At 43.2% G+C, this 26,083-nt stretch overlaps 2 protein-coding genes across 2 annotated transcripts in view; both read left to right on the top strand.

Moving 5' to 3' along the window:
- The window catches only part of LUZP2 (leucine zipper protein 2), a 77,329-nt gene extending 62,142 nt beyond the window's left edge, over nt 1-15,187 (top strand). The window contains exons 10-12 of the mRNA XM_054283638.1: nt 10,445-10,537; nt 13,940-14,017; nt 14,554-15,187. Coding sequence (XP_054139613.1) covers nt 10,445-10,537; nt 13,940-14,017; nt 14,554-14,658 — 276 coding nt within the window. The 3' untranslated portion in view covers nt 14,659-15,187. The remainder of the gene's footprint in view (nt 1-10,444; nt 10,538-13,939; nt 14,018-14,553) is intronic.
- Nucleotides 15,188-21,288: 6,101 nt separating this feature from the next.
- Nucleotides 21,289-23,827, top strand: LOC128941739 (serine/threonine-protein kinase pim-1-like). Its single transcript, XM_054283646.1, has 5 exons — nt 21,289-21,750; nt 21,843-21,893; nt 22,218-22,584; nt 22,973-23,149; nt 23,460-23,827. The coding sequence occupies exons 1-5, from the start codon at nt 21,289-21,291 to the stop codon at nt 23,561-23,563; spliced, it is 1,161 nt and encodes a 386-aa protein (XP_054139621.1). The 3' UTR covers nt 23,564-23,827.
- The last annotated feature ends 2,256 nt before the right edge of the window (nt 23,828-26,083 follow it).

Genomic DNA, 26,083 nt, shown 5'->3' with positions numbered 1-26,083 from the left:
CTTTCTATGTGTAATTAAAGTACAATTTCTGAAAGCAGAATATAATTATAAAACTGGGTATCACATCACTACTCTTAAAATTATGATTGCTGGTTTATTAATAACTGGTTTGCAGGAAGAAACCATCATTCCCAAAAATCATTACCTGTGGGAAAAAAAGCACTGTATGAATTATTAGCAGCAGCACTTGGGTATGACAGTGTCCATTTAGATGAAGCTCCCTGGGTCTGTGTTCTGCAGGATGGCAGACTTTTCTTTTGTAGGTGGTGCAAGCTGAGCAGCACTCTGGGATCTCAGGAGCCCGTTGTTCCTCATTATTAATGTGGCTGTAGAATTGTTTGTCTTGCTGTTACTGTCCTTTTCTTCAGGCTGGAAGTGTTCATGCCTCTGTCATGGGAGAAGTGCTGAAGGATAAGGGCCAGCTAGAGAATTTGTATCTGTTTAATGTTGGTCTAGGGTCAGAGCCTTTGGAGAGTTTGGGGTCTCCTTGGTGTTACACATAGGGACATGAGAATACAGAATAAAGATTAGAATTAGATTTTTGATATTTGACTGAAACACAGAGAACTCCTCCTTTTTTTTTTTTTTCAATTATCATAATATATTTTGTGTTTAAGGTACTTGGTAAAATGTGTCACTGCTTGTGTGCTGTAGCCTTTGAGAAACCAGCCTCTAGTCCTCTGTATCCAGAAGTGCTTGGATAAGTTAATCTGCCTCCTCATGGGCAGTTCTCATGTTTCTCTGCACTTGGCATGTGCCATGAAAATGTCTGAAAGAATAATGGTCTGCAAACCTCTCCTTCCACACATTGACACCTCGTTATTAAAGATCTGTGTATTATCTGTGATCATGAAAATAATGAAATCTGCTACTATGAAAAAAGTTGTTAAAGAATCATAGTCACCCTCTGCAGTTGAGCTGTATAGGTGTTTTTTTATTATGACACCCTTTCTTATATATCTTCTCCTTGGCTTTTTTTTCCCTTTGACAAACACAAATCAACTCTTAAATAAAGATGCATAGCTCTCTTTTTCATTGTTATTAGATTTGCATAAATATTTTGATACAGCAGGCTAGTATTTGGGGGGGAATATAAATGTGTGTGATTAATTAAATGTGTTATCATACATAAAAGTGGGAACTTAAGATGATCAGCACTTACACATCTTGTCATGTCTGATAAGCAGCACTTTCACCTTCAGGCAACAAATGATAATTTTTCTGGTAAATATCTTAAAATTGTTGTCTTCCAGCCTAAAAATTACTTTCTAAAATGGCAAACTTACTTTAAACCCAAGGAAGGATAAATCATAGAGTGTATGATAGCTGTACTGTGGGGGCAATTATCCCTGGGATGAGGTTGCTTCCTCATTTAAAAAAAAATTCCAAATAAGTAGGTTGTATATTTGCATTCATCATTGGTAATTGTGACACCTGAGAGTTTGTTACAGATATTAAGCATAAGAACCTGGTGTAGAAAGGATAACCAGGAAAGAAAGTTGCCACATTTCTTGAAAAGAAAGTACTTGGGCATTTTGTTTTTTCTAGAGAATATGATATGAAAAAGAATAAATTAGGTTTATAAAATATGTACAAAGCAGGGCATTATTAAGTGCCTGGATCAGTGCAAAATAAAGTTGTTGTTCTGGATAGTTCATTAATCTGGAAAATTGTGTAATAATGAGAAATTATTACATTTAAATCAAGGAAAAGTAATCTTAAAGTTTGATCTGAAAGATCAAAAGCAGTATAAGTCTGAGGTCTGCTTTTCGACCTGTCTTCAATAAATTAATATTTGCAGAATAAGAATATAAAACACAGAATTTACCATGTTAATTGGCACTAATATTTCAGTTCAAAGCCATTTTTCCTGTCATGTACCTGTCATAACACAGCACTGGTGCCAAAAGTACACAGTGACAGATGGATTTAGGGCTCTGTGCATACAAGCTCAGTGACACAACTAAAATCAAGCGTAACCAGAAGGCAGATCATTAATCCTTAACCATGAGAGTTTTATCTTTCTGTGTTTTTATCTTCTCCTAAAGCAAAAACATTGTTCCATGTATTCCCCAAATTAATTTCTTGTTTATAAACACCCAAAATACACTGCAGGCTTTGTGTATTTTGTGAGCTGCACTATTCTAAGAGTGAAAATGCACTTGAATTTCAAACAGGAAACAATAGCACCCATTCCCATATTGTACATAGCATAGGTTGAAAGACAACCTGTGATGCCACATCAGATTCCTTGTATCAATGGAGAAAATACAGGCTGAATGCAGTGGGGCTTGATGATCTCAAAGGTCTTTTCCAACCTAGGTAATTCTGTGATTCAGTAATTCTGTAATTCGGGTTATTATTTGAAAATAATTGTATGCTCACAGTTGGGGGTAAAAATAACATGTGACCTCATAACTTTATCAGAAGGAAAATCTAACAGGCACAAAATACTATATATGTGGCTTTATATTAGATATATAATATAAAAAACATCAAGATATGGTTTGGTGGTGGTTTGACTTGATCTTAGAGGTCCTTTCCTACTCAGTTTTCCTGTGTTTCTGTCTGTGGCCAGCTGTGAGTGACCAGCAGGAGCACTGAGGGCAGTGTGTGGATTTGTGCTCCATTTAGGTCTGAGGAGTCAGCTGCTGCTTCCTCAGAACTTACAACTTCTGTTGCCTCCGACTTTACTTCTGCCTCAGTTAATGATGCCACCAAAGCCTGCAGTTTCAGTGACCTGTAGATCATTGTGTTTAACCAGGGGATTAGAAATCTGTAATTAAAAAGAACAAAAAGGCAATTACTGAATGTAGAGTCAGACACATTCTATACTGTGCAGTAATGACATGCAATCATAGCAGCCTTTCCTAATGCATATACATTAGAAGAATAAAATGGCATTGAAAAATGATGCCATCAATTGTTTTAGGAGTTAATTTCAAAGACAAAGGAATACATGTCTCCTGTGATACTTACCTCAGAAATGTCAGGTACTGGGAGTGTCTGTGAGGCTAATGGAGAAAGAATTTTGTTTTTAAATGGATAGAAGTTAATTTAATTGCAAATGCATGCATAGCGTGACTTATTTATTTGTATAAGTCTTTCCTATTCTAGTTTTCATAGCTGCCTTTGGGCTAATAGAGTTTTATTCTCATTATGATCATCTAGATGGCAGCTATAATCCTGTATTAATGTTAATGGTGGTTCACAAGGTTATGGCAACTCCTGCTCATATCTTTTATTTCTGAAATTTACATTAGATTATGGTTTTGCTGTTGCCTCATTGCACATTCCTACAGCCCTTTTTCTTCTGTTCCTAATTTTTAATAAAATTTTAATACATGCTGGAAAAATGTTTAACATCAGAGACCATGAAATTGAAACCTAAAGCTCTTTAGGTTTATTACTTACTCTACAGAAGTCTTCATTATTAGGACATTATATTGATAGTAAATTAGCTTTAGAGGGCTTTTTTTTTTCTTCAACTGAATACAATCAAGAGAAATGGAAACAAGCACCTGGTATCTCTTATTTAGTCTGTTAAAGGCCACCACAACACACACATACACACAATTTCCTTCAAGTTTTAGTGGCATGATCTTTATCTTAATTTCATTAACTATTTGACCTCACTGCTCTTTGTTGCAGAGTGTAAGTGTAGCCTGTTACCCCAGGGTTCAACTCTGAAATTAGCAATGTGCTAATGGGTTAAATAAGTAACTGTTAATTGTTTATTGCTGCACGTTCGGTGGCTGTTAACTGCAGATCTGTTTGCCTGTAAATGAAAATTATTCCATGTTATCACTCCAAATACCCTTTTTTAATTAACTCTTTACCTCTCAGATGTTTCAGTGAAGTCTCCCATAATCTATTACATAATATGTCTCAAAATGCTGTGAATTACTGCTTGACAGTGGTTGAAAAGATATACGTGTATACAAAATTTAAATTTCTTAAGAAATGTTTTAAAGAACATTAAATTCCAGGTTGTTAGGTATGGTGAATGGTCTCACATGGAGCTGTGGATTAGCATTTACAGCATACATCCATCCAGTTCGCCTGATTTTGCTTCAGTCTAAAGCCAGGACCCCAGACTAGAGCGGCCTCAGGTTTGCTGTGATGCTCAGCACATTTCTGGACAAGCTTTTTCTCTACCAGGAACAGACAAGAGCCCTTAATTACTTTTCAGATGTTATTATTTTAGACAGATCTATCCTCACCTACTCACATCAAGTGATTTTTTTTTTAAGTTTCTGGTTTTTTTTTCTTTTGCTGGGTGACAGCAGGGATGATGGATAAAATGTGCACTATTCCTAATTTTAGTTGAAGTTGCATTTAGCAGGAAAATAGTAATTTATTTTTCATCTTGTGACTTTCCCAGGTGATGTGTTTGTTACATGTTCTCTTAAAAAATATGTGCACGTGAGCAATGATAGTAAGACTGAATTTATGTGTCTTTGCAGTTGAACATTAGTAACCCCATTTCCTTTTTTGTTTTCAATATTAGCAATTTTTTCTATGGATATTCTGCGTAAATGAACACAGAAAATGTGCAGAGGAGCTAACAGATCATTTTAAGGGGTTTACAAAATAGAATGTAATTTTGAAAGTACTCTCAAGGGAATTTTGCTAACCACAGATATATTGAAGATTTATTTGAAAATTATTAATGCATGTATCCTTTATAAAATATATATTATTAATCTTACAAAGTTTGCCTTTGGCAGCCAAGTGGGAAACATTGGAGAAAGTTATAATTGTTTTATGTTAAAGCAGTTAAGATCCTTTTCTTTGACTTGAGCAAAGATGTGGTTTGGAAAATATTCATAAAGAAAATATTCATTGAGCATTTTGGCCATTATTAGGAATTTTCGAGAAAGTTGATTAGAAGTATTGCATTGAATCATAAGGCATAAGAATTGAGGAATGAACTAGTGATTAAATCCAAGACATTTAAGTTCAGTTTAGCCCTGAGCAATGTAAAATGCTATTTACTGCCTTACACCTGGAATCCCATCATCTTCCAAAATGGTAAATCTCCCTCTTTTTCTACATTTATTATTTTATGCTAAAACAATAACAGATAAAATACAAAATAAAAAATAATAAATTAAATGTCATTTAGTATGAAGGTGCTCTCATATAATAGAAAAGCAGACATTCATTTGCAACAAAAAACTTGTAACATTAAGTGTATTTTGGTTCAAATCCTTGAAAGTCATTTGGATGGTGCTAAAATTGAGTTTTTGAAGCAGTGGAGTAATATAATTAGTATTAAATATTTAATCATTACATATTTGGAGGTAAGTTATAAATTATTTTTTAAGTCCTTTTTCTCTCGTATCTTTTGAAAGACAATAGTCCACATCTCTGTTGGTGGAACTGTTGTCATGTTATTATATTGCCAGGTAATTTTTTATAAGTGCAACTGTTTAGAAGGGACTCAAATAAACAGGTCTGAGAAACGCCAATCACTTGTTCTTAAAATTTTAAAAGTTTAATAATAAAATGGTTATAAAAATAGCAATATAGTTAGAGTAATAATAATTTGGGCAATTTGGGTTAGGACAATATGAGACAATAAAAACGAAGAGTTATGGACAGTCCAGGTACCTTTTCGGGCAAAATAAGCCTGAAAAAGGACCCAGGTTAACAGAGGATTAACCCTTAAAAGCAACAGCCTGTTGCACATTCATACAGCTCATACCTGATGCGTAAATTCCATTCCAACACAGGATTCTGTCTGGGCAGTGTCAGCTTCTTCCCCTGAATCCTGATGGTGTCATCATGGTTGAGCGAGGCAGGGAGAAGTTCATTTCTTCTGATAATGGAGCAATAAATTCCCTTTCTCTGAAAGATTCAGGTGTCCTGTGGCTGCTATCTCAGTGTGAGTCCTCTCTTTAAAAAAAGTATCCTACATAGCGTAGTTTCTATTTTAACATTTTGTTATAACCTAAGACTATATTTAACACACTACTTAAGAGAATTAATACAGCATCACTTTCTAACACAACACATATAATATTCATTTCAATATTTGCCAAAAGCCAATCATAAAATAGGCATTTTTCACACAGGCAAGTAGAGGGATTTTTTTTTAAAGTTTCCTTTACCAGACTTAAATCAATAAAAAAAGCCTCTTTTCAAGCAGAATTGTGGAAGAAAAGTCAAACCTCAAAAGGAAAAGGCCTTTTCCAAGTGACCCCATTTATGGAATTCAGAAGGGTTCCAGATTCACCAAGCTGCTGTTCGCATCTTTGGCTTTGTCTTCCTGGAAACAGAGATGTCCATGTCTGTAACGTGAATAGCTGTTTCATTCATTTGGGAAGGCTGTAATTGCCTGTGAATGTATTCTGGTGGGTATTATTGCTGCTCTGAGGGTCAGTAATGTAACACAGTGTTCATTATCCCGTGGATAATTGATTTTTCCTTTATGATGGCTGTAGGAAATGAAGCGTGTTGCTGAATGAATGTGTTTATTTGGTTGTTTCAGTTTCTTAAGTATTATAACATCAACCTCCCACACGCAGCTGAAGATGCCAAGTATCTTAATAGTTATAGAAAAGAAAGTTCCTTTCCCTACATGAAGAATGCCTCTTTTAACACTTCAGGAGTGGTGGAAAAATGAAGCAGTATGTGTATTTATACATGTAGTTTATATATACATATATTTGCAAGAGCATGTACCCATATCTCTAGCAATCCTTGAGCTTTGCATCTACAAAGTACTAGGTGTTTGAACTTGCCCACTCTAAAACCAAAAAGGATCTAAAAATGTAGCTATTAATAAGGGAATGGGAAATTACAGGATTAAATATAATATGTGAGTAATTGACTTATAAAAACTTAATAACAAGTTTTTTTTATCTAGTAGTAATATTTATTATATGCATGAGTATTCAACAAAACGTTATGTTTTCAAACCTGATTAATTCTATTTTCTTTTGTGTTTTAGCTACAGATAAATTTTAAAAAGTCATCTAGAGTTACTGCTAAGCAAATGATTATTAGAAGAAATCTGAAGTCAAATGATCCATATAAAGTGAGCTAACTTTATTCTGGCATTAGACATAAGTGTTCATAGGCAAGCCACTAAAACAACAGGTTTGCTTTCTACCCTCACTCTCTGATGCCATACTTTGCCATCACTGATAGTTGTTTTATGCTCTGGATTTTTAATGTCATCATACACATTAAGGACAGAAGAAACCCCTGTGGACATCTTGTCTCACTTGGAATAATATTTGCCACAAAAATTATCTATACAGTTTTTGATGTATGCACCTTGAAAATTTATTCTACCATTTTACCACTTGTATAAAAACTCCTAGATAATGCTTTCACGACCTCAGTAGCAGAAATTCAGCAAAAAAGGAGCTATAAACGTGTAACTCAGACCTTTCCTATTTTCCATGCTGATACCCAGGGTAACAGAAGTCCAGATTTTGCCTGTTAGTACATGGACATTCATTATGGAAAAAGAAACAAATGGAAAAAAAATGACTAGGTAACTCTGAAATCCAGTCAGCTAGACAGAATTCTAACCATCCCTTGTTCTCTATTAACCTTAAGCATATTTTGGTTTTTAGAGAGCTGAACAGATAAAATTTTACAGGACAGTAAATTTCCTTAGGGAATAATTTATCATCTGATACTGTATCATCATTGCTGACTGCTCCTAGTGCCACCTGACTTTGCTGTCCACCCCATTACTATCTATTATTTAAACAGGTGAGTCAAGCTCTTTCCAAACACATGGAATGATGCAGTTTTTGTTTTTTACAGCCTGCATAGAAATTTCTTTCCCTGTCAAGCCAATATATCACCACTGAATTCAGTGCAGCCCTGGCAAATTACACACTGGCATGTAATCCAGGCAACAGCCAAAAACATGGAAGAAAAAGGACACATCAAGTGTCAAGCCAAAAAACACAGGCCAAAGTTACTAGGAAAAATGTGATTAAAGAAACAGTGTTGAAATAAACACGTTAGTAAACACTGTGTCTCCTGTTTATAATGAAAATTGTCACTATCTTAATGAAATCTGAGTTTAGACTACCTTTCATTTTTTATATTTACCAGAGGAATCATAAAGCATAGAATCAAGAACAAGGGAAAGGTTTGAAAGCTAGAGATATTAAAACTTGAGGTATTCTGATTATAGTCCTACACTTTTATTCATTTTTCTCATTCATTTAAGATTTTATAATGACAACTACTTGCTTAATATTTCACTAATCACTTAAGGGGTCCTAGGAGTACTATGCCAATACATATATTTTGTCGAATGGCTTTAAAAAAATAGTATTTATGGGAATACAAACATAGATTTTGAGGTTTTATAATAGGATCTAAAACTTCTGCACCCATCCCTAAACATCTGTGAAGTACTTAAAAGATTTTTGACTAAATACCTTCAGTTTCTTTACTTCCTTTTGCAGTGAAGCTACATTTAGTTCATTATATGTTCATTTAAGACTTAGAATTTTTATGTGTAACCTCTCCTATATTTTAGCTCCTGATGTGAAGTCTACATGTGTTTAAATATATACATTCTGTTTCTTCTTGAAAATACAAAATTTCTTCTTCAACTCCTTGGCATAAATTTTGTCATGTAGGAATGTCTGTAACTGAAATTTCAGTCACCAGGTGAAATTAAAATTATTCTGGCTTCAAATAGGATGCTTATTCTGCATTTTTGATTGCAAGATCTTTACTCCTGGTCTAAATGAAAGGTGTTTTTTATTATTATTCATTGTTACCCAGATCTGTGACCAGTTAAGTGCAATTAGAATGAAAAATACCAATGGTTACCTGTATGTTTTTAAGGTTTCTTACTATCTTTATATATCTGTACTGATTTCTGTATTATTGTCTTTCTGATCAAATAGTCTGGCTTTGAATTAGCCCTGAAATTTCACAACAATCTGTTTTGCACTGCTTGTATATAGAGTTTCTCTGTGCTTGTACAGCAAACAGCAGTGACTCTCACACAGCATGAAGAAAATCTGTTCCTCTACCAACAACAAACCTGCCATGAATTTTTGGACACAGCTGTTAATTTTAGGAAGAAAAATTAATAAGAGGAAAGTGATTCAGTCATTTCACTAACACCAGTATTGTGAAACTGTTTTAAGCAATGAATGTTAGATTGGAGATGCTTCCTCCCTGGGTCAGAATTCTGTTAGCTGCTCATTGAATCCAACAGAGAAAAGCAGAAAAATGTGTTTTCAAATAAACATATTGTATATATGTGTATATAGATAGATAGATAGATAGATAATAGACATTCCTCACCATTTCCAGTTGTGAATGTAACGCCATAGTTTGGACTGTCACAATAGCAATAGTTGTATATCTGAATCATGAGACATTTGGGAGGAAAAAAGTGTGATTTTTGTGCTTCCATGCTTTATTTTCCTTCATATTTCTGTCATGCTATGGCAGAACATCCCCTAGAAAATCACAAGGGTAGACAGAAAAGTTTAAAGTCTAACTCCCACTGCAGATCAAGTGGAAGGAAAAAGTGAAAAATTGTCACAAATGCATGATTTTACGATTAAACTAGCCTCTGTAGAGTTGCATAAAATTGTTTCTGTGTGAATTTAGAGCCAAAAATAGCAGAAGCACATCGCCTAGCTTTTTTAAAAAGGTATTGACTTGCATAAAATCCTGTTGAAAGGCAGTAAAACGTTACATAAATACCAAGAGCAATTTAACTTGGCCAAGGTGACCCTTCAGCTGCAGACAATTATACTGTGCCTAGATATTTGCAGTATATTTAGTGTACTGTATCACCGTGCTAATCTTGGATCTAGCCTGTGTCCAGATACATCATTTAGAGATTAAAATGTATTTATTATTTATTGAAGAAGTTTTGGTGCTTGGTTTATTTTTTTTTCTCAACTCTTTTTTTTTCCCAGATGGAAGGAGGTCTAGAGAAAGGTAAAATACTAATGGGATAGATATCATAGCTTATGATGCAAACATAATACAAATGAAAGTCCAGGTTGTCTAGGTTTATCCTGCTGCTATGCAGTTGGTATTGTACAAATGATGTGCGACCTGTGTTTTGCAGTTTGATATTTATTCATTTCTTAAATTTTATTACAGTGTATTTCTAAAGTTTTTCTGTTCCTGTGCAGAATGTAAACCACAGTTTACTTGCCGTCTTGATTTTTATTTATTCCCATTTTTTATTTTATTCTAGATGTGTAAAGTCTCAGGAAGTCAAACATTTATTCATTCATTTTTCATGTTCAAGGCCTGAAAGAAGGCTTGTTTGTTTGGAGATGAAATTATTTCTATATTTTGCCATAAGATTCTTAAATTTGATGGACCTCTTGGTTTTTCTTTGTTATCCTGAATTTTCAGATCTAGCTTATTTGAAATTTTACCACAATTATAATAATTTTTTAAATTATTATTTTATATTTTTCAGGTCTGGCAAAATGTCTCAGCAGAGAAAGAGAATTTTCATGTGGCCTCAAAAAAGGAAGAAAATCAAAGCACCCAGGAGTGCGATTCTCAAGATGTAAGATTAGCTTACCTGAAAAATAAGGCCTGATCTAGGTTGGATGAAAGCATGAATGCTTTAGGTGACTGTCAGTGGGACTTTTCCTACTCAGGACGGCAGATATATTAATTTATAAACCCACTGTGTTCTGTATTAAAGTGCTGAGGAGCAAATGCTCTTTGCTGCCAATCTGTGCATATATATTATCAAGGTTTCTGTTCCAAACTGCCTAATAGAAGTGGTAGAGCGGTTGCAGGAAGAGCAGTGGTGGAAAGTGGTGTCATTTGATGTTTCACCATTTCAAAAATTTATTTGTTCCTGGGTGAAGCGTTGCCTGCATTACAGTGAGATGCAAAACCCCTTGTTTACATATCATTATATTTAATACTAATTTATTTATTTCTAATAATCAGGCACAGCCTTCACAGGTGCTTTGTTTAACAAAGCAGAGCCTTTGGGGAGATGTAAGACATGACAGCATAATAATTGAAAGGCTGTGATATTGTTCACTGCCAGTCTAGAAAAGCTGTAAGCTGTGTTTTTCTTGTGATAGCTCTGACAGAAAGCTAAATCTGCTGCTTTTACTGAGACAATAAACTCAGTCAAACAGCGTGGGATCAGCTCTTCACAGAAATCTCAAATGCATGGATTGTGGCTGTAATTATAAAGATACAAATAGAACAGAAAAAAAAACCCAGAAAAAATGAGCGAGACAAATTTTGTTGTGAGAGTCTGCTCTGACTGTTGAGGATTTGCTGCTCAATAGTTCAGAAAGTATAGTGATACTCTGACTAATTTGCTGGTGAAATATGTGTATATTATTCTATATATATTGAATATATTGTTATATCTTGAGATAAAACAAAATCCTGTGGAGGTAACTGAGTAATCTGCTGTTAAGTGATCATGACAGTGTGAAGAAAATTCTGGAAAAAAAATCTTACATAATTCGGTATACAATATATATTTTTTTAAATTATACAGTGTCCATTTATCACAAAGGTGTTAAAAGCTTGTTCAGTTATAGGTTACCTCCCTTCTGCCACGTCCTCCACAGAACAAGGAGAAATTGCATAACCATAAGAGTGCTTACTTTGCTGTTGCACATTTCTTAATATCTAAAGGTAAAGGAAACTTCAGTTGTTAATAAAATTTGAAGGAGGGGAAGAAAAGCATGTAAAATGATGAAATTGGAGTGAACTCTGTTCAGATTATGACTAGAGGTTAGTTATTCCTTGGAAAAGTTGTGTAAGGCTTGATGAAATGTAGAATACTTATAGAAGAGGCTGATCTTTAGCTGAGGGACAATGTGTTGTGTTTATTTGTGTATTTATGTGTTTATATATGCATTTATATACACACGTAAAAGCACATAGATACACACATGGGGGTGTGTGTGTATGTGTTTATATATATGCCTGAGGTCATATGTGGATGGCATTCAGTTTGGGTTCTGTTAAACCCAGCCCTGTGTCTGTCTGTCTGTCTGTCTGTCTGTCTGTGTAACACCTCATCCATAGGCACTGGTTACAATCCTGGTAATTTGTTTGGTAATGATACACAATGATTCCCAGTGACAAGGAGTCAGTAATGAATATGTTGTGCTTTAACATCATAAAGACATTGTTAAGAAGAAGTCCCTACTGTCTTTCCCCAACATATGGTGTGCTACTAAAAAGAAAAGATCTCTGAGTGAACAAATATGAAATACTACAGACTTAAGTCTTTATTGCTCTTTTCCTATCAAGATAGCCTTTTTTAGCTGGTCTGTGAAAAGAGTGTGCAAGACTACTCACTCAAAAAGCATTGTTTTATCGTTTGCTGTTATTTCCTCTAAAGCAGACCTGATTTTTTTTTCTTCCTTTGCATGTGTCTCAAGGAATTGACCTTTAGCTTTATTAATGCAATTAATAGTTTTTGCTTCCTATCTCCTATAAATTGTGTTGGTGAAATAGGTTACCTGATTTCATGTTCTAGTATGTATAGTCAGAGAAAATTCTGGATATGTAAATGATCATATTTAATTAGCATTATTTTTATCCTCTTCATTACACATTTTGCAACACTATTGATTGTTTGACCAATACTATCTTCTGTCCTCAAGCTGCACAACTAGAAGTCACCTAAATCCTCATTTTTTCTGAAGATGGTTCAGCTTGAAATATCTTTTTTAAATCTTGATTAAGAGTAAATAATTTAAATGGAACTTTTGACAGGACTACACTTATAGTTTTAAAGTATTAAAAGTTTACTAAAAATTGCTACTCTGTCATCTGACTTTTTAGTCTTTGTCTAAGACATAAACCACATGTTTTGTTTGATTTTTTTTGTCATAAAAGGAGTAGGTGCTTTATCAATATACTTTATTTTAATCAATACTGCCTTGATTATTCCCTGTATGAATCCAAATTTTATTTGCTACTGTCTAGAGTGGGAAAATCTGAAAAAGAGTTCCCCACATCAAAATCATCTTCATCATCTCAGAGGCTGACATTACTCAGCTTAAACATTACTAAACCCCCCCACTGTTACATTGGAAAGAGTCTTGATGACTTAAAACTTTATAAAAACCCTGTCATTTCCACTCCATTTAAATGTATCACTTTTAATAGCAAAAAAAAGTAGTGAAATTCTAATATGAACTCCTTTTAGAGTAATGACCAAGTATTACGAATATTTGACTGTATTTCATGTTTCAACTTCTTTTCTTATGACATCCTTAATCCTACTCCTGAAGGGACAGTAGGATTTTCAGTGTTGAGTAAATCTCTGGTTTCATATCTGGAGATCTCCCTGGTTCAAAAATCTACTTTGCAATTAATTCTATTTATGCTGTGCAACTCTGTTTTCCCAGATATTAAAAAGCATATTGGCTAAGAATATAACATTATTCATTGAATAAAATGACAGCAATTAAAGCACCAAGATTTTTCACCTTGAGACTCATCTAATTTCCCCATTCAATGACTTTATATTTCTATTCAGGGATTATTATACCTTCGAGATCTAGAGTTTAGACAAGAGAATAGTAATAGAGAAGTTCTAACTGTAATGCTGATTTTCTACTGTTTGTTACTATTTCCTCACCCATAAAACACACTTGTAGTTAATTTTCTGTTCCTTAGGACCACTTATAGAAGTAAACTTCACTTAGTGGGGATGAGATTTAAGCATGAAGTAAAAAAGCTGGATGAGTATCTAGATTCAAGCTGTTAAACTGGCTGTCCCAAGACTTCAGCAATGTTGTTGAAGGCTGTGACAGGGATGATGGGAGGCTGGGATAAGCTTAGCTGTGAAAATTTTGTTCTATTGCATAAACTAGGCTTACAAGAAGACCCAGTGATTTTGGGGTTTTTTTTGGAAAACTGAATGTTTTTGGACAAAATCTGAAGTAGTTATCTCCGCCATTTCTGTTGACAGGTTGCCAAGACGTGTTTGGGGCATCGTGATGATTCAACATCTCGTTTGAAGGCAGCAGAAACAGGGACAAGCTTCCAGGTATTCCCTTTCAGAGCAATTGTGGGGTTTTACTGAAAGCTCTTGTGAAATGCAGGTACTTGAAGTATACTTACACATCCTTCACCAAGTTCTGTCTCAAAAGAGAAGACTACTTAGTTCAGACTCTGACTGCATCTGATTGCAGTTCATCTGTTCCACATGTCTTCTGGCTGGTAACAATTTGCAAACTATTAAATATTTTAAGAGCTGGTAGTCAAATGAATTAGTAGTCAAATCACTTAATTTGATAGTGTGATGTCTATAGCCCTGGAAGCAGGAGTAGGAGAGATTTCCAAAATAATTAAATATTAAATACATATATAATTGGTATATATATATAATATGCAGTGATATTAAGCTGTATGCAGTAGACTTGTATGGTTTTGCACTGTGAAGGTTGTTAATTATGCTTTCTTTAATAGAGATCAGAACCCTTTTCTAGGGATAATTCCATTGCCATGGAATTTTAACATACTTTTTTTTATTTCTGCTTACTTATATATGTATTCTATACACCATGTTTTTTACCTCTACAGAAGTTTCACAGCCCTCCATGGACTACACCTGAAGATAAAAAATCACCTGAGAAAAAGGAGAAAAAATACGAAGAATCAGTTAGTAAACCAGAAAAAAAACTCTAAATGCTACTAATCTACATTGAAAACTGCCAATCACTTCCATCCTCATGTTCTCTTAGCACAAAGGCATGAAATGTCCCAGGTTTCTAAAGCATGGATTTTTCACTATTTTATGAATGTCTGTAAATTAGTCTAGAACAGACCAATTAGTACCTTACAGCAATAATCCAAAATGGATGTTTGAAGAAATGCTTTGTAATGCAGTCCAGTTTTTGAATTCTTGTTCTACCTTATCAGTAATTGTATACTATAAATTACCTTCTTTGTAAACAACAGTCATTCTCAAGTATATTTCTCAGATGGTTTTATTTCATGTAATTTTGTGGCAGATTAGGTTCTAATATTAAGGGGCAGTCAGTGTGTGAGGGGGGAAGATAGCTGTGTAACCGTAATTGAAGTACAATCCTTAAGTGCAACTGTAAAAAGAGAACTGTGTGCGTGGGGCTCCATAAATACTTAACTTTTAGTATTTCCATCTCAAATCTACTTACTTACACAATAAAATACGTTTATTTTGTTCTTTTTTTCCTCACTGCTATCTTGGCTAGTCTATTTCTGAGCAATGGAAAGCTGACAGAATTGGAGTTTAAGGGATGGAGATAGAGAGCATCATTACTTTGGGGATTCAAGGCAAAAAATTTGCAGGTAGTACTGAGTTATACAGTTTCCTAGCTTGGATGGCAGCTGGGGGAAGTCAGTTTCATCCCCTAGATCTGTGCTGATCTCAGCAGGATAAAATACACTTGAAAGGGTAAAGCCCTGTTTTTTGCACTACAGTTTGATCACTCCATCAGGGAGGATTGATGGGAGTGAGCTCTGTCACTCATGGATTCTTTCAGCTTCTCCTTAGTCACACACCCCATGACAAGAAAGCAGAGAGAAAGGGAGGAGAGGAGACAATGTTTTGCTTGTTTATGTGTATGTCATTATAGGTCAAATTTAAGAATTCATCTTTTTGAGATGCAAATCTTTCAAGAACAGTTGGACTAGTAAACTGCCTGATGCAATGCTGTGCTATCCCTAGCAAGAAGTGTTTTAAGCATTTGTAACTTGTAAACTTCCACCCTTGTCTTAATGCACAGCTCAGCACATTTTTTACTGGATTTAAAGTAGTTATAATAATTTACTTTTTCTTGCTTTGTATCAGTTTAAAAGCAAATAGACAAATCTTTTGTTTGACTTAGTGGTGCTCTGTCTTCAGTTCTAGCATTTAAGATTTTACCTTTCCTTCAACAGTCTGCCTTTCCCTTGCTGGTATGAATAATCTTTCACCCTGGCACTCTGTGTATGCTCCTCTACTCAAAGGTAAATAGTTGCAATTTCTCTGCCTTGAGAAAATGCAATTTTAAAAAGAAAGAAGCCTCATGAGCTGACCAAATGATGACAAAGTAGGGTTTAAGAAGAGTCAAAAGAAGTGAAATCGTGGCCACAAAATTAACCAGAAAAGAGATGTGGCTCTTTGCATCTCATCCTAAATCTTGCTGAAGACAGTCTGCTGTCTTTCAGAATATTCAGTGAGCAAGAGACTTGTGATCTTCTCATATCTACAGCTGGCATTAATTTCTAGTGATGCCAAAAGCAACGTTTCTTTGCATATGGCACACCTTAACTGCAAAGGTCACTGAAACTCTGTTCCAGCCATCTGTCAAGGAAGGATCTCCACTGCACAGTGGTTGCAGCTCTCCAGCAGGACAGAAGCCTGAGAGCACAATGCTTCCTGTGGCTTTAGAAAGAAGCCTTTGTCAGTGGGATCCCCTTCAGCAGGCAGCCTGTAGTAGATACCAACCACAAGGTTGCTTTGCTGCCTGGGGCACTGATTGTTACCTGCAGGCCTTTGCCTTGCTCATGGCTGTTCCTCAAAGACAGCTCCTCACATGGAATCCACGTTGGATGTAGAGGGCAATCCTCCACCTCTCCTTCCTCCCCTTATCTCTGAGCAGGCTGTGGCTGTCAGTGGTGACACTCCAGTCATGGGCTCCATCCCACCAAGTTCCAGCAGTGCAGCAAGGTGATGACTTTCTTGCAGCACAGTGGCTTCCAGCTCCTCCTGTTTGTTGCCCATGCTGCGTGTGTTGATGTGAAGGCACCTCAGCCTGCCTGTCAGCCACGTCACCCTCCCAGAGGAACACCCCTTTTCCTCCTTTGACATAATTTTCTGGTGTTTTCCCTGTCAGCTTTTATTGCCTTTCCTTTCCTGACAAAGCCAGCCCTAGAACTGCCTTGGCCTCTTACCTCTCCCTTGCACTCCCTTGCATGCCCATCTCCTGCCTTGACTTGCTTGCAACTTTTGTCCCTGGCCTTGCTCAGCTTTGTCTGCCCTTCCTTTGCCTTGCCTTTCCCATCTGAACCTTGTCTTTCCTTACTTACACCTCCATGTCCTTCCTTTGCCCTTCCCACCGCTTCCATTTTCTTGCTTTGCCATAGTCAATCGCTCTTCACCTTGGCTTTCCTACCTCTTTTTTCCTGTCTTTGCCTTGCCTTGCTTTCTTCCATGACTCTCATTGCCTAGCCTACCCTGACCTTGCCCTGTTTTGCCTTTCTCTGATTGGGAGGCTGCACCTTGCACCAGAAACACTGAAGAGAAGTGCTTTCCTTCCTTCCTTTTCTTCCCTGGCAAGAGCTCACCACCAACATTTAGATACTGCTAGCAATAAAGATCTCACAAAGAAATAGACCCCACATGAAAGGTGGTAGGACAGAAAGTCTCCCTGGGCAGCCTGTAACCTCCACCTGAAACACTGGCATTGCATGCTTTCCTTCCCATGGAAAAAAACTTCCTGAATTTTTCAAAGGCCTGCCGAAAATTAGGTTTTGGCTTACAACTATATATTCAAGGATTGCTCTCACACAAGAGAGAGAAGGACAGAAGTAAAGGTGTGTGCCACTTCATGTTCGAATACGTTTGAAAATAAAAGTAATGTCAGCGAAATCTTTCCGTCCTCGAACATTGTTTGAGAGCAGTGACAAGACCTTTTCCACGTTGGATCTGCACATTTTGTGGTTTAAAAATACCATGATACATTTACTTCTTTGGTAAGTGCACCCTGCCATCTAGCGGAGCTATTGAAAGGCAGCTGTCCTGGTTTGGGGCACATTTTGGAGGAAACTTCTGAATTGGGGTCCCTCTAGAAAGCAAATCCAAGTGGCTCCTCCCCCAGCTGATTTGGGAAAAGATTTCCTTGGGGAAAAGTGGAAAAAACCTATTTATTTAACAGGAAAAGCATTCAGCAGCACAAAAATGGAACAATATTAATCAATAAACCCTCCTGCAGGTCTCAAGAGGTGAGAAGCTCCCCCTCGTGGGCCGTAGCTCGGCTCACTCTGTGATCAGCCCCTCCAGGACAGTGGCATCGGGAAGGTAAAAGCCAACAAGTCCTGGCACCCTTAGTGTGGGATCAGTAAAGGGGGTGGTTCCTTTTCAGATCCTGCACTGGTGAGACAGAAGAAATGTGGGTGTATATAAACCTGAAAGTGAATAACGCCGTGTTATGTGAGCACTTTAGGGACTGGGAAAGGAAGGAGATGCCTACAAATGGCATTTTGTTCCAGGATCTTGTTTTTGGGAGCGCTTGCTGGATGTTTTAAATTTTAAATATCATTTCTACAAGATAGAATGTGCTGCTGAGAAGAAAAGCACGTAACACCACTGTGTGTGGTGCAGTTCAAGGGGAGTGAGGGAAAGGTGAATCCAGCAACAGCTTTCTCCTCTTCCCATTTTGTGTACAAGGTTTTTGTGTGATATTTTAAATTTTGTAGCTAGTGTCTTCAAAAGTGAAATAAATTGATATTACATACAACTGGAGAGGAATTCATGCTGCCCCTTGAATATTGTGTGGATTAAGCATTTCAAATGGACAGTGAAGAGTTTATGCAAATTCCTTCTCAGTTCAATAACTGCTGCCACCATTAAAAAAGTCCTAGAACAAAAAAGAGTGCTGGGCATCACTTTTTCCCCTACAGTCTTAAACTGCACAACACACATTGTTGCTATGCTTTTTACTTTCAGCTGTGTGCACTCTTATATTTTTTTTTCTCTCTCTCTGAGCCCAGCCCTGTAATTTTAATCTGGCCACAAACAGTGACAGGGACAAAACAGTTTTTGGGTTTAACATACATCAAAGAATATCAACAACAGCAGGCTGCCAGGGTTTTGAGCTTTCCTCTCCTACCATGTGTACTACCATATTCTTTCTAACACACAAAACAAATGGCTCTGGCAGCTTTCCTGTAAACTGCACTAAACCCATACAAGTCTTCCTTGAGGGAATTTCATCAAGATTAAAATCTTGTCAAAATTAAGTCAGGATTTAAAATATTAAAGCAATTAAAGATGACATTGAATTCTTTTTTTACCTATGTGTCTGCCTCCTAAAGTTCCATGGGGCAGGATTTCTCCCAGACCAAAGCTGCCACAACCAAGGACTCAGCCTGCCCTTGGAGTGCCAAAGCCTCCTCCAAAATGACATCAAAACATTGGAGGGGTGAGATATGTTTGGAAAAGGGCTGGTGTTCATGTCCAGGAGCAGGTGGCCCTGAGTGGGCTGTCACCTCCTGATATTCCCAGCGGCGCAGGATTTCTCCCAGACTGGACCTGCCACCGTGTACAACTCAGGCAGCCATGGGAGTGCCAAACGCCTCCTGCAGACTGACATCAGGAACCTGGGGGTGAGTCTTCTTTCCCATGGAAAAGGGCCAGCGTTCGTGTCCAGGGACTTGCATCCCACCCAGGGGCTGTGACCCTCAGTGGCCTTCTGTCTCCTAAAATTCTGAATGGTGCAGGATGGCTCCCAGACCAAACCCAACACGTGCCAGCTACTGGGAAGAAAGAAACTGAATCCCAGTCCAAGCCAGGGCAATGGAAGCACAATGAGCGTTCCTTGGCAAATCCCGATTTATTTAGAGCAGAGGCACAGCAGAAGTCAGTGAGCTGCTAACAAGAAACTCTTCCTGCCCTCCACAGCCAGTTCAGGAGAGCTCCCAAGAGACAGAAGAACATCAACTCCCTGTGTCTCTGGAGGATCTCTCTTCTCAGGCACACAGTAGTGGGTGTTTCCAGCTGGGAACGCTGACACGTCCTGGGAGCCGTGGGCTGGACGCTGCTGGCACCAGCACCCTTCCAGGTGCGCCCCTGGCTCCAGGGAACGACGCCTGGCCACAGGCTGAGCTCCCGTTCTCCCTGCCAGCAGCTTTCTCCGGCCATGTCCATCTCCAGCCAGGAGCTGGTTCTGCTGCCCCCGGGGCAGGCTGGGGTCTGAGGGCACAGAGGGGCTGAGCGCTGCCCTGAGGCAGGGCTGTGATGTCCCCGGGCTGTGATGTCCCAGGGCTGTGATGTCCCCGGGCTGTGATGTCCCCGGGCTGTGATGTCCAGGGCTGTGATGTCCCCGGGGCTGTGATGTCCAGGGCTGTGATGTCCAGGGCTGTGATGTCCCCGGGCTGTGCCGGCCGCAGCACTGTGACATCACCGCGCTGCCGCTGCATAAGCCTGGCCAGCGCCCGCAGCCGCCAGTGCAGTCGCGATGGGACGTGCCGGAGCCACGAGTGACGGCGGCGTCCTGGTGACGGTGCTTGTCCTGCTGCTGGCCGCTGGGGCTGTCTGGTGGGCCCTTGGCCACCGGCACCCACCGGGCCGGCGGGCACGGACAGCAAAGAGGAGCGAGCGCCCCGGGGTGCGGCCCCGAGGCCCACGGAGGAAGCGAGGAGCCCCTGCGGCTCCCAGGGCCCCCAGGCCTCGGGCGGCTCGGCGCGAGCGGCCGCGTGCTCCCGGCAGCCCCCTGGGCAGGCCCTGCAGCTGCGGCCCCTGCGTGGCTCTGGCCCGGGAGCTGCAGGAGCTGATGCGGCTGCTCTGGGATCCCAGCGGGACGCGTGCGCCGCTCTACTCGGGGATGTGGCAGGCGCTGTGGAAACAGCTGGAGGAGCTGGTGAAGCGAGGCCACCTGCCCTGCTGTGGCCCCTCCAGCTCCTCCCGAAGCCTCCATCCCTTCACGAGGCTGCTCCCAGCAAGATTCTCCATCCCTGGGAGAGCCTCAAGGCCTGCAAGGATGGCACAGCAGGGGAGAGCCATCCGTGCAGGAACCTCAGGCTGTCAGAGACCCTGCATCCTGCCGGGAGCCTCTGCTATCTCTGACAGCCTCCATCCCCGGCAGAGGCTCAGTGAGACCTGTCAGTCTGCAGAAGGTGCAGAGCCCATGGACAGGTCTCCCAGCTCCCTTGGACTCACGGGCTTCAACAACGCGGGCGCAACCCTGACCCCTGACGTGGCCAGGGAAAGCCCAGAAGTCCAAATGGGACCCCAGCCCGATCCAGGGGAGCCTTCTCGGGAGAAGCTGGCCGAGCAGCAAGTGTCCTGGAGCCAGCAGTGGGCATCCCACAGCTGCCAGGACGCTGTGCCGCTTGTGCCAGCCGGTGACAGCCCGAGCCTGGTGGTGGAGATGAGCCTGGAGACACCAAGGAGGCTCCTCCATCTCCAGGAAGCTGTCCCAAGACAGCCCTCGAAGGCCACAAAGGGCTCTCTAAGAGCAGGTGAGATCTCCTGAGGAGCTGTCTGAGGCTCCCCCGGGGCTCTTGAGGGGCACAGCCAGGCCAGGCCAGGGCCCCTGGGAGCAGCCTGGTCGCTGGCTCTTTCCAGTGCCTCTGATGGCACGGCTTCAGAAAGGCCTGCTTGCTTTGCAGCTGCTCCTGGCACCTCCCTGGGCGAAGAAGCCTCGGGCTGCAGTCCCGGCCGCGGTCAATGGCAGAGTGCAGCCCACGAGGCCGGGGCCAGCGACGGTGCCGCCGTGCCCCGCCGCCCCGGGGCTCCTGCAGCCGCCTGTGCGCGCTGCCCGGGCCCGGCTCTGCCGCTCGCCAGCCCGGCGGCTGCGGGGCAGGGGCCGCTGCCCGGCGCGCAGCAGGGAGCAGGTGAGAGCGGCGCGGCCCGCGGGGCCCGGCCCGCTGCACCCGCGGGCACTGGGGGCTCCTGGGCGCAGGGCTGATGGCCGCTCTCGGCCTTTTGCAGGGCAAAGGAAGGAGCTGCAGCAGCTGTACCAGCTGGGCCCGCGGCTGGGCGGCGGTGGCTTCGGCACCGTTTTCTCGGGCATCCGCCTCTCCGACGGGAGCCCGGTGAGTGGCCGCGACGGCCGGCCGTGGGACGTGGGGCAGCGCCGGGGAGAGGCAGGGCCGGAGCTCAGCCCTCCTCTCTCCGTGGCTTGCAGGTGGCCATCAAACGCGTGGCCCGGGAGAGCGTCCTGCAGTGGGACGAGCTGGTGAGGGAGCGGGGCCGGCGGGACCGAGCGGGCCGGGGCGGGCAGGGAGAATCCCGGGGCGCCGACCGGCAGCGGGAGCCGGGGGATGGCGGGGGCAGCGGGCGCGGGCTCAGCGTTCAGCCGCAGCATCGCGGGCCCGGCCGTGCCAAACAGCGGCGGCGGGGCCGGGCAGGGGCGCCCCCCAAGCATCCCCTGGGCGGGAGGAAGCCCCAGCACCGGGGAGGCTGCGCCAGGGGGCACGGGGGCATCGCAGGCAGGGCGCAGCGCAGCAGCCCCAGGGCAGCATCAGGCCTGCCGCAGGCAATGATTTTCTCCTGCTCGCAGCCCGACGGCACCCGCGTGCCCATGGAGATCGTGCTGATGGAGAAGGTGGGCTCTGGCTGCTGCAACATCATCCAGCTCCTCGACTGGTTCGAGCTGCCTGACAGCTTCGTGCTGGTGCTGGAGCGTCCGGAGGCATGGCAGGATCTCCTGCAGTTCCTGCTGGAGCAGGGGTTCCTGTGCGAGGAGATGGCGCGCTGGCTTTTCGTCCAGGTGCTGGAGGCCGTGCGACACTGCACCGCCTGCGGCGTCCTGCACCGGGACATCAAGCCGGAGAACCTCCTCGTGGACCCGGAGAGCGGCGACCTGAAGCTCATCGACTTCGGTTGCGGCACCTTCCTCCAGGAGCGGGCCTACACGCGGTTTGCCGGTGAGCCCATGGCCCGGGCCCCGCTCCCGGTGCCAGGCACTGCAGGGTCCCGCTCCCTCCTGGGCTGCGGCCTTCAGCCGGCTGCCCTTTGGCCCGGGGCAGACGCCGTGCCCCGGGACCCGGCTGCCGGCCCTGCCCGCAGAGGGGGCGGCCAAAGGCGGCTCCGGGCCTCCCGGCTCGGCAGGCCCACAAGGGCCTGGGCCGCTCCGCCGGCCTCCTTTGCCTGGCAGAATGGTTCCTTGGCTTTGGCCAGCTGGCTGGGGGACGCGGGGTGGCCTCGGGGGGGAAGCTGTGGCCGCGGGTGCAGCCCCTGCCTCAGCCAGGAGCCTGGCGCTGGGCTCTGGAAGGCAGCAGCCCGCGCCTGGACAGCGCTGCCCGTCTCCCCTAGGAACGCACGCCTACAGCCCGCCCGAGTGGGTCTGCCTGGGCTGCTACGACGGCCATGAGGCCACCGTCTGGTCCCTGGGCGTGCTGCTGTACGTCATGGTCTGCGGGAGCCTCCCCTTCGAGGACGACCGTGCCATCGTGCTGGGGCAGCCCTTCTTCTGGCAGCAGGTCTCTCCAGGTTGGTGTCCGGCCCCGAGCAGGCGGCTTTGGCAGCCGGCGGCGCGCGGCCCTCACGCGGCTCCGGGCACCGTCCATCCGCCCCCAGGGCCGGCCGCGGGAGGCGGCCGTGCCCACGGGGTCAGCGCGGCCCCGCGGCCGAAGGAGGCGGCCGTGTCCCGCCGTGCCGCTCTCTGCCCGCGGGGCGCGGTCGCTCGGGAGGCCGGCGCAGCCCCGAGCGCACGCAGCGCGGCCCGGGCCCCGCGGGCGCCGGGGGCAGCCGGGCAGGAGCCTTCTGCCGGTGACCGGCGCTGTCTGCCTTCTCTCCGCAGAGTGCCAGCACCTGATCCGCTGGTGCTTGGCCAAGCACCCCGCTTACAGGCCGCACCTGGAGGAGATCTTGCGCCACCCTTGGGTGCGGGGCAGGCGCTTTTGACGCCTTGCAGGAGCCTCTGCAGCACCCACTTCCAGAATCCCACGCAGGACTGAGGGCCCGAGAAATAAAACAACAACAAACCCATTGCGGCGTGTCAAGCCTGGCTCTTGTCAGGAACTTCAGCTAAAGAAACCTCTTGGGGAAAGGGGACATCTGAGTGCTCCCTTCAGCCTTTGTCAAGCTTTCCATGCCTGTCCTCCAGGATGCTCCTTTTGTGTCTCCAAGCACAGGCTGTAGTGCGGGTAGGAGGGGCTTGACACAGCCAAGAAACGCAACAGTGAAACAACAGCTGCCCTTTGAAAGTGACAGCGGCTTCTTGGCGTGTCTCCTCAAGTGACACACGGGTCCCTGTGTGCATTGCAAGGGCCGGCGGGTGTCAGGGACAGAGACGTCTCCTCTCCAAAGCTCTGAGAAGAACCAGAAGCAGCAGAAGCTCATTTCAGGTTGAGCCCTGGTGAACTCTGCCTCTTTCTTTCCCTCCCGTCGGCAGCAGGCAATGCGCACCAGGGCTCGTGGCTCATGCCAGAGCCTTCCTCCATCCCCGGGAAGCCTCCTCCCAGTAAGGGAGGAGCCCCCTCAGCCCAGGGCTCTCCAGCTCAGCCCCCCTAGAGCCAGGCCACCAGCTGAGCCCCACGTGCCCTGGGCCAAGCGGGCACTGGGGCCCTCTTGGCCACAGCCGCCACAAATGAATGGAGGCTCAAACCTCTGACAAGAGCAAAAGGGCCAGCAAAGCCTCAGCTCGGAGCATGAAGAGAGCAGAATCCAGGCTGCTCAGGGAACTGCTAAGCAAGGTCCCCAGGGAAAATGGTTTTCAAGGTGCTGGTGTTATGGACGAATGAGGGCAGACTTTCTTCAGAGAAAAAGGCTCTTGTTTATTTAAAAAGAGCTACAGGAGATGCATGGCCTGAGATAGGCTCAGACCCCCCACGCAATAAGTCAAAAAGAAAATAAAATGGGTCTACCTCACACACACAGTGGGTTCTCCAGGAAGCGAGTTCCTCAAAAGAACCCCAAACTCAATTGAACCCCAATTTTTATAACCCCCTTCGGGTCCAGTATTGGTGGTTTTGGATCCACGGGGTGATTGGCTTGTTTCTGGTGTTCCTAATGGTCTTTATTGTCATTCATTCCTGACCAATCATTTCCTTGAGGCGTCGAATGATTGGTTTGGTCTTTCATCCAGTCTCCTTCCATGGAGCTGGTTTTATTGTGCTGACTCTGTTTCTGGATGTTATTCTGCCCCTTTGGACCATGCCCCTGCTATATCCCTGTAGAACTTGCCAAGAACATTTACAAAACATACTGGCTATTCAAAAATGACACCAAATACAGGTTGTTAATGACAAAAAGTTGATACAACTGGGGCTGGGATTTGTGTGGGTTCTGAGGACGGCAGTCCAAGAGTCTCCTGCGTGTGGAGGACAGTAACACTTCTCACACGGCGGAGAGCCCCCCTCACTGGTATTGATAAGCAGCAGGATCAATACAAATGGGGGTCTGCCACAGGCCACCCTCCCAGCCACGCCTCCCCTCCACAGAGGATCAGCGACTCTTTGTGGCAAGAGGGGAACCTCATTCTGCTCTTGTCCCCCTTCTTCCTTACTACCGTGCTGTTCTTACCAGTTACTGTGGCAGGAGTCTGCTTTCCCTTCTTGTTTCTTCTTTCTTTTAGGGCTGGTGCCAGCTTGGGTCTGGGAGGCATCCTGCACAATGCGGAATTTCAGCACCCAGCCGGCCACTCCAGGCCACAGCGCCCTGAACATCAACACCGGCCCTTTTCCCTGGCAAACAAAACTGACCCAGGTTCCTGATGGCAGAGTGCAGGAGCCACCTGGCACTGCCAAACCTGCCTGAGTTGGCACTGGTGCCAGCTTGGGTTTGGGAGGCATCCTGCACAATGCGGAATTTCAGCACCCAGCTGGCCACTCCGGGCCACAGCGCCCTGAACACCAACGCTGGTATAAATTATCAGGCAGAACTGGCATCTCTCTCCAGATTCACATGCAATAGCAATAATACAACTGCTGGGAATATCAAACCAAAACAAGAAATTGAAGGTGTGATTATTGATTTGGAAAATACAGGATATTTTTGTGTCAACAGTACCACCTGCTGGATATCAAGAAGATAAGAGGCAGATAGTAAACCACATTTATAAAAGTCAGCATATGGCACAACTCAGTAGTAGTCTTGCACAAATGTCAGCATCACTAAACTGTTAAAATTAATCGGTAACAAATTTTCAGATCTCCTAACGCACTCCCAAAACCCTGCAGAGAGGTCACGGACATTTTCAATACATATTTTTTCTTAAATCAGATATTCAAAACTCATTAAACATAATTATCTTTGCCTGAAAGCCCCTCATTTCAAAATTATAATCATTTGAAGGGAGGGACTTTACATTAAGAGACACTCTTGCCTTCCTTAGTGGACATCTGTCTTTTCAAACCAAGACGAGGGTTATTAAGATCCCTTCTAACCCACCCCACTCTATGATTCTACCATCACATGATTTTA

This window comes from Melozone crissalis, unplaced genomic scaffold, assembly GCF_028551555.1.
Source record: "Melozone crissalis strain CALT ecotype California unplaced genomic scaffold, PUWL_Pcris_2 ptg000038l_1, whole genome shotgun sequence".
NCBI lineage: Eukaryota > Metazoa > Chordata > Aves > Passeriformes > Passerellidae > Melozone > Melozone crissalis.
This window is presented reverse-complemented; position numbering and strand designations above follow the sequence as displayed.